The sequence below is a fragment of the Penicillium samsonianum genome, assembly GCF_028829775.1.
Source record: "Penicillium samsonianum strain IBT 33392 chromosome Unknown utg000002l_segment0_segment0, whole genome shotgun sequence".
Lineage (NCBI taxonomy): Eukaryota > Fungi > Ascomycota > Eurotiomycetes > Eurotiales > Aspergillaceae > Penicillium > Penicillium samsonianum.
In genome coordinates this window covers 4370905-4379769 of record NW_026643260.1, presented here as the reverse complement: position 1 = coordinate 4379769, position 8865 = coordinate 4370905, and the positions used below count along the sequence as shown (strand labels likewise).

Genomic DNA, 8865 nt, shown 5'->3' with positions numbered 1-8865 from the left:
CCGGTCTCACATGTAACCACCCAATATATTATGCACAAAAAACTCCGGATCCAGGGACAATGTCGTCGGTAGTGTACCTAGCGGAAAAAATCCCGATTGACTCGAGTATTGTAGAGGTTCCATGCGAGGCCACAGGGACAGTCGGAAGCTATTTCCTATTGCACCAAAATCATGGATCGTGTCTAGCAACTGCCTGCGTACCCGACAGAGATTCCCCAGGGCCGTTTCAACCCGCGGCAGGAAGAACAAATCCTCTCCTATAGTCTCACCAGATGTCCGGTCAAATTGCACAAATCGAAATTCTATCCAGTGCACGTCTTTAGGGAAAAGGAGCGCTGACATATGGAGGAAAATGTCGCTAGCCTGAGTAGATATGGACAGAGGATCTGGCCCTGTCCACTTGAAGCCTGACAGACTGTCGATATTGGGGTAGAAAAGGCATTCGATCAAGGAAGACCCTGGAGTTTCGCATCGTGCAGGGTCGACTTTGCCAAGAAGATCCTGCCACAGATCATTGGGATCAGTAGCGAGACAGGGAGGCGGTGTCGGTATGCCAGAGGATTCATGCCAGATAGCATGAAGGTCGAGATCCAAATCGTAGTCTACTAATGTTAGCACAAATAATTATGGAAGCAACGGGTACAGACCATTGTTGTTCAATTCGTTCATTTCTGTTCTAAGACTGGCCGTCGAAGGCTGTAGGGAAATACAGAAGTGTATAAAATAACAATTTAACGAGGGTTGGGAGGAACAGATGCCGCAGGGTGAGCAGGGATTGTATTTATCGTCGATAACGGAAGGTCGACGCAGATTATGATGGTTTTATGGCCAGATGCTAAGTTCTTGAAACTAAGCGATGAATGTATCAACGGCCGTGGAGCGTTGACGACCCGTGACCAAACCCAACGAAACTTCACCGGCGGTTGCATCGGCCTCCTCTAAGATCAGCGATAATATTTAGTAGAGAACGTAAATAGATGGCAGAGCTATCCAAATGTTATTGTAGCCCACGAGCGCCCAACAACACTGAGACCTCATCAAGGCCCATCAACATGATAGGGCTGGGGATCGCTCGCTTGCAAGGCTGAAACCACACCGTTACAAAGGGCTTGAACCGCAAGCTTTCGATCACGCAACACCATTGCCTGTTCATCGCAGAGCTGCAGAAGGATGTCGCTGTCGCTTGTTAGCCACTCATTTGATTCAAGAAGCTGTCGCTGCTCATCCTCAAGTCGCATTTTCTCGGCAGATTTGATGACGTAGCATTCCCATAGGGAAAAGTACAAGTCAAGCAGCTTGAGGGCTGGTGTAGTGAGAGTGTCATTGTAGTGTAAAAGTTTTATAAACTCCACCGTAAGGGCACTGGGTGTCACTGGAATCTGCGCAGTATTAGTGTTTTTGTTCGTTTCCTGCCGAAGAGGATATGACCGACCTTGGCTTCGATAGTTGTGCCGTTTGAAGATTGCTGTGGATGGTTTTCCAACTTGGACTGATCTTTTGCATCCTGCGATACCCGACGCTGTCTCTTGGCTGGCCGGTCGATTGGGAAAGGCAACGTGGGATAGTCCATTTTTGGTCAGTTTGGTCATAAGATGTTGGTTGGGATATCGTGCTGGAGAGGGATTTATAGACCGACAAACGCCGCACCGAGTCTATTGTTATCCACCATTGTCCTCCCGGCCTGGGAATAGACCGCACATTGAAAGCGTCAGTGGAAAGTTCATTCAACTGTTGACACTCGATCTCACCTGCTGCTCACCGCAAGCTACTCAATTATATGCGAGAATGAGCAACAGATGAAGCCTTGAAGCGAGGTATTGCAGAAACCACCTCCTAATGGTAGTTTGCAAGTGTAAATTTGACGCATTGGATGCTATGCATTAAGTAAAAATCGTAGAAGTTTTACTGTGACGTTATTGTGACTGAAAGCTATTCGAAGAGTGGAGGTGCAGATAATTGATTCCGAGTGTTGATATCAAGTGACGCTGAAAACAGTCATTCTCGCATTTTATTACGAGAGGTGTAGATGTCGTTAGCTCTTACAGACCACCAAACCTTGTCCCCGGAGACCGCCTCAACAATGTTTGAGGGATGTTGTCGTCTTCCATTCTGATTCGAATGGCCCTCTTGATGCAATCGTCCCTTGCTATATCCAGGGATCTCTTTAAACTGAAGTATTTGAGTCCGGGATTTGCCACAAGTGCATCAACAATCGAGAAATGTCCACCCTTGACCGCCAGCATCAATGGATCCTCAAACCATCGATTTCTGATGTTGACATCAATTTGGCCATGGCGTAATAGTGCCTGGACCATCTCCAAGTCACCACCACGGGCAGCAATGCAGAGTGCAGTGTCGTGAGATGCGATGGTGCTCTCATTGATGTTCAGACGTGTGCCTTGTTGCACTAATAGCCTGAGCACATCGTGATGGCCATGTGCAACCGCTCGACAAATCGGCGGATCTATTAAATCCCTTCCATTGATCTCCACGCCCTCCATACCTAACAGACAAGCAACCGTGTTCATGCGTCCGTGATATGTGGCAACGGAAATTGGAGAGTGGCCTGCAACGCAGAGATTTGGGTCGATCCCTGGCACTGCAAGCAGCTGTCGTAGTATCACGGTATCCAGTCTGGTCGCGGCGTGGTGTAGAGATGTGGACGGCGTCTCGAATCTCCCACGGCCTCCAACAAAATTAACGTTAATGTCTTTCTCGGCCAACAGCCTTTCGCTTATCTCGTCGCATGACGAGTAAGTAGACATCCAAAGTGGCGTATTTCCATCTTTGTCTGTGCAGTTCACGTTGACACGGGGGTGACTTAGGAGCAAATTGACCATTTCCAGGCGTTTGCTTTGAATGGCGAGATGGAGCGGCGTATAGCCTTTCTGGTTCTGGATGTCCAAATTCAGACCCTTTTGTCCGAGGAGCCGTTTGACAGCATCTACCGACCCATAGGATACTGCTTGGTGAAGAGGTAGCTCAGCATCCTGTGATGATTGAGTACCAAGAAATACCTCGGACTTCGGATCGTTTGAAAAAATCATTTCCATCACGGGCCTGTTGAAGCGACGTGCCCAGTCCCATGGCGAGTGGCCTGAGTCATCCTGTAGATCAGGGTCGCTGCCACTATAAAGTAGCAGATGCACGAACCCTATTCTGCCTGCGAATACTGCTAGGTGGAGTGCCGTTCGGCCGTGTTTGTGCTTGACGTCCACTCTGACGTTAGGCTGTTCTAGAACGCTCTTGACGGTGGAGAAATTTCCATAGTGGATGGCATACGACAGGGCGCTGTGGCGTGCTTGATTTTGGATGTTGATATCTAACTCTCGACGATTCAGCAAGAGCTCACGCACAGCAGTGGAAGAGTATTTGAGCGCCCTCATTAGAGGAGTTTTGCCTCGGTAAAATGCATTGATGTTGGCGTTGTACTGAAGTAAAGCCTCTGCAAGACCAACATTATCGGTTCTGGCGGCCAGGTTCAGCAAATTGCTGTTCTGAAATTCGATATTGTATTTCCATATTCCGGGCTGTAGTTTTAAATAAAGAGTTGTGCATGATCTTGCGAGGGCAAATATCGCACTGCCGTCCGAATGCCCCACAATCCCCAGCAAAAGCTCGTTGGGGAGGTCTCTGATATTTGGCTGTGATTTATTAGCTCATCAGTAACTTCAGCAACAAAGACTTGCTACAGACCATGGTTAGACAGCGGTGGAGCTAGGTGGTAATCACAATGTAGATGAAGGTGAGGTGTGAAAGTTGGACGTGCGGAGGCCTTTATATAGTCGCCTCAGCTAAACTCTGTGGCCAGCTAGGAGTGTAGCCCAGCACTCCGCAGCTTGGAAGTTGCGCTCCCACCTCTACCGCTTAGAATATAGACAGAAGAAATGATATAATAAACAAGTATAATTAGAGGGAAAGGGAGAATTGCTATAATTCTACAGGTTCATGGTTGGGGCGATAATGGTTATGTACATCAAGTCTATTTGACGTGAGCCTGCAGGGTCTCGAGAACCTGTTCGAGAAAAAGTCAGTATTTAACCAGTCTAGTAGTCACCGCGGGTTCATACCTCAAGCTCAATCTTGGCCTCGGCGATATCCTGCTCGCTGCCGCTGCCGCTGGCAATTTTCTGGGCCTCGGCGATCTGGGCGCGGATGGACTAGCAAGGAAGTTCCAGTTAGCTTGAGTCGCGACGTTGCGAAAAAAAAATAACCTACGTCGGCGCTGAAATCCTCAAGGGCGAAGCCCTCGACAGCGTTAATGCTGAGCTGGGAGTCGGGCTGGACAACGGCGAAGCCACCGGACACTATACAACAATACCATTGTTAGTTGATTAATCCCAATTGACAAGAGACCAGATTTGCGGAATGTCTCAGGGCGCGAGGATCGGACGTACGGAAGTACTGCTTGGTGGCGCCGCTCTCCTCAAGGATCTCGACGAGACCGGGCTTGAGCTGCTCGATGGAGGGAACGTGGTTGGCGAGGACACCCATCTCACGAGAGGTGCGTAGCAATCACACGGCAGCACCAGAGCCCTGATAACAATGTTTTGGCGGCGTTGGAGAATCTCTGGAGTCAAGCTCCTGGGAACGCCAAATTTGTTCCTGGTAGTGTGTCAAGGGCCCCGGGGGACCGAATTTATCTTAGTACCCACTCCTCGCATCTAGCGCATGAGCATTGAAGCAAATCACTACCTGCACGCACTTCGAAATGTATAGAGGCAACTCGCAATTTTGCCGACTATGCTACCAACAACAATAGCCAATCCATTTGCCAATGCATGGTCGTCGCAATCTACAGCCACAAGTGTAGCTGATTTGGGCAGCAGTGATCTGGAATTCTATCCCTTCTCGCAGGCCACTGATCGGCCTATACCTGTGCATAATGCATCCGAATACATTCTTCGACGTATCGAGTGTTTCAAGGAAGGCGTCCCATGCCAGCAGCCACGCAGCCACGTAGGTAAGGAGATTATGGCGATGGCATATAAAGCTGGCGAGGGAACGCTGCAGAGATTGTCCAACACCAACTCCTATCAGAAGCATTTTCTGCCTTTGTCCACCATCCCAATGTCCACCATGCTGCCTTGGAATCCGTTTCTTGTTTGCGAGATAGAAGTCAGCCCCAATGGCGGTCCTGGCTTCTGTTGCGGGATGACGAAAAAAGGCGCTCCGTGCAAAAACTCGATCAAACTTGAAGACACCAAGATAGGCCATCAAAAGCTGAACACTGTCGCCAGAGAGCCGTTTGACCTGTCAAATTTGCAATCGAAGCTCTGCGCTATTGCCAGAGAATTCCTCTGCGCGAGATGGCACCGGCAACGGCAGGCCGAACAAGTTGGCCAGCAGTGGTATGAAGCAGCTGTCCGCAACCAGGCGCGAGTGCAACATGAATCTAGGATTGCCTCTCCATCAGTCATGGTACACCCGGGCCAGCGTCAGACATCGTCAGCCTCCAGGCGACGCCCAGCATCAGACAGCACTGACCGGTCACCAACTCACGGGCTCAGACAAGACCCGCCGGTGCGCCTCTCAGCCAGCTCCGAGCCGGTGCAATCAATCAATCCCTTTGTCACTGCCGAAATGCTGCGGACCAACAGTGTTCCATGGCACGTTTCGCCGGCTCGACCAGCTATCCTGACGTCGGTCACTAATATCTGGGCGGGTATCCAAGACTTGACGCTCCGGAGTCTCAGCTTGAGTGAAGAGCTCGAAAACATCCACTGTGTGTTTTGTTTGGCCGAAGATGAGGAACAAGCCCACGAGTGCGTAATCCTACGCTGCGACCAGTGCCGAGCGCTTTCCCATCTGTCCTGCGCGGAAGAGTGGTTGGAAAACCGACGTACAGGATTTGGCATGTCATGCTGCGCGTGGTAAGTATGGATGATCTCAATTCTGTAATGCCGGGATGCTGATAAATACAGCCGAAACGAAGGAACTCTAGACGCCTTGATTCGCCCACTTCGAGTCCCCTTGTCGGATACCGAGACACGTCATGTCCACACGGCAAGCGAATCATCTCCCAATAGAGAACTTGCCACTATGAGGAATTCATTACCAAATGATCCTCATCAGAGTCACCCGCGTCAGCGGTCAGTAGGATCCCCAGGGGTATCAGTTGAGCAGAGTGGCCCACGCCGCTCAGCCAGAGTAGCAGGGGCTTATTTCCCGCGAGACCCTTCCACCTCCGCACCGCTTCGCCGGTCGGCACGACTGAATTCTACTCAGCGTAGGTGATCACAGATTACAGCGAACGCGTGACGGAAATGGGAAATTCGCGAAGCGACTGTCTGTCACACGTGACTCCATATCCTGGTGATATGGAGTTTTGGAGCAAGCTTAGCAACCAAATAAATTAAATTCTGAACGTCAAACCCCACAGAACACTACGCGATCATTTCATATTTGCAAGTGATGTCAATGTACCTTAAAATGCTATTCGAAGTCTGCTTCATTTCAAATATTTTTTAGCTCGAAAACCGAGCGCCGGCAGATAAAAGCGCACATACCTAACGGCGGCGGCTAAAGTAAATGCCGACAGCGAGTTCAGCTGAGCCTTGTGGAGCGCGAAGACGGACGTTGTTGGCAGAAAGCACAGCTCGCGCGTCGGCAGGAGAGCCTCGACAATTCTATCCATACTGTCTCGCGACGTATTAGAACCAGCTCATCTATTTAATCGTCAACCATTGTTAATTTGTCTCTGGGAATTACAACATTGATCCTGGAAACGCCAATGGATATTATAGAAGCTGTTTATTCCCTGGGAACTTCTCTTTAGCTCCTGGCACCAGTTCCTGTTTCTAGGAATTTGAGGTCTACCCCTGGGAATCCACTCTACGATCCTGACTGGTTACGAACTGGCTCTGAGAACACAATGGCTAGATCTGGGAGCTGCCGTGCTCCTGGGGCCCTACTTTTGGATCCTGGTCTCATTATTCTGCTTTCTGAGATGGCGGAAAGCCCTCACAAGATACCTTTACCAGACCTGCGCACAAATATGAGTCATTCAACGACTCCTGGAAAGGCCAGCTATAGCCCCAGGAACCGCACCTGAGGTTTCAGGAGTTGATAGGACTGTCAACAGGAACATGACTTTGGTTCCCCGAGGTGGAGGTACAAGAACCCAGAAGCTATTTTGGGCTTCCTGGGGGCTATTTGGCTCCTGGAAGCGACTTCTTTGCTCCCAGAAACCGCACTGAAGCCCCTGGGAGCTACCTTGCTCCCAGGGCCAAGCCGTCATTTCCAGGGCTGATAGAGCTTGATCCTGGAAACCTCAAAAGCATTTATAGGAGCTGTGTATTCCCTGGGAATTCCTCTTTAGCTCCTGGGGCTATGTCCTGTTTCTAGGAAACTAATCTACTCCTGGGATCTTCACTCTACGTTCCTGAATAAACACGAAATTGGTTTGGGGAACGCATTGCCTGGATCTGGGAGCTTTTGCACTCCTAGGGCCGTATCTCTGAATCCTGGAGTCAATCTTCTGCCTCCCAGGGTAGGGTACTAACTCACGAAACACCTTCTCCAGACCTATGCACAAATCTGAGTCACTTTATTATTCCCAGATGCCTAGCCTATGGTTTTAGGAACCGGACTCAAGGCTCCAGGAATTAATAAGCTATCAACAGGGATATGACGTTGATTCTCCGAGGTACAGGTAAAAGCCCCAGAAACTACGTCGGGCTTCCCGGGGCCTACGTGGCTCCTAGAAGCCGCTTGTATGCCCCCATAAACCGCACTAAAGTATCCGGCAGCAAGATAACTCCTAGGGCTAGGATGTGAGTTCCTATCACTGATAGAGCTGTTCATAGGAACGTGACTAAATTCCTAAAAGTAAAGATGGATAGTTCTATAAGTTACGTACGATTTCCTCTGGCTATGTGATTCCTGGACTACTGACATGTCCCAGGGTCAGTTTTTGAAGTCTTTACGAACACCAAGGTTGATGGATATTTACACAGAAGATCGTCAACCATCACTTGTCCTATATATCGAGCCACTCAGAACACGGCTCCAATATCGGCCAATATCGACCGGCTAGTCCGATCAAGCGATGAATATGCTTTGATTCCAATCAGGAAATCCAATATCTAAATCATCTCCGCAACTCTGCAGTAAAGCCCCTCCTTTGCATGAACCTATCCGTCGCACCTCTCTAATGTTTATGGACTCCACCTCCCTCATTCTTCGAAAACCATCATAAAATTCTGCGATTGTTCTTATTCGTAATACCTGCTGTCTCGTTTTTCACAGCCCTACTCTAGTAGGCAGTTGGAACCGCCACTTTGACTGTGTTGTAGGCTCGGTGCGCGTTCTCTGCTAGTGACCAAGTAAGTCACGTACGACAAAACGCACAAAAGACACGATGACCACTAAAGATCCGAAAGCGGCCTGGCCAACGGATCCATAATACATAATATTGTAATATGGAATGTGGTCCTCGCTGCCAAAAAATTCGAAGGATGTCTGAAAGCCGTGGACGCGGCTGGCAATCCAACCCCCTAAGGAGAGCACGATCATGCTCACGATGATTTGAATGCAACCGTAGTAAAACCGAGCGGCGCAGTTCTCTTGTAGCCACTTCGGGTAGATCACAAGGATTAACCCGAAGATGGAAAACAGGGCTGAAACCAGGGCCGCAATCACCATGCCGTCGACGACGTTGTCCATGAGATTTTGGAATGTGATGTCCAATATAGAGTCGGTCGGGGTGACGAGGTCGGATTTTGCACGGTCTCGCAGGATGACCGCAAAGTGTACAATGGCCGAACTGAGACTAGCAAGGGCCAGCCAAGTGATGGTAAGGGAAATAATGACAAGACGCATTCGTATCATGGCGGCGGCAGTCCTCGGAGACATTTTGTGTCC

At 49.6% G+C, this 8865-nt stretch overlaps 1 protein-coding gene across 1 annotated transcript; it reads right to left on the bottom strand.

Moving 5' to 3' along the window:
* Window positions 1–3982: 3982 nt before the first annotated feature.
* Window positions 3983–4494, bottom strand: N7471_003540 (FoF1 ATP synthase subunit delta/epsilon; the record flags this gene model as incomplete). Its single annotated transcript, XM_057276260.1, has 4 exons — window positions 3983–4015; window positions 4071–4160; window positions 4219–4307; window positions 4398–4494. 4 exons carry the CDS (start codon window positions 4492–4494, stop codon window positions 3983–3985), a joined length of 309 nt encoding a protein of 102 aa, XP_057140898.1.
* Window positions 4495–8865: the final 4371 nt, after the last annotated feature.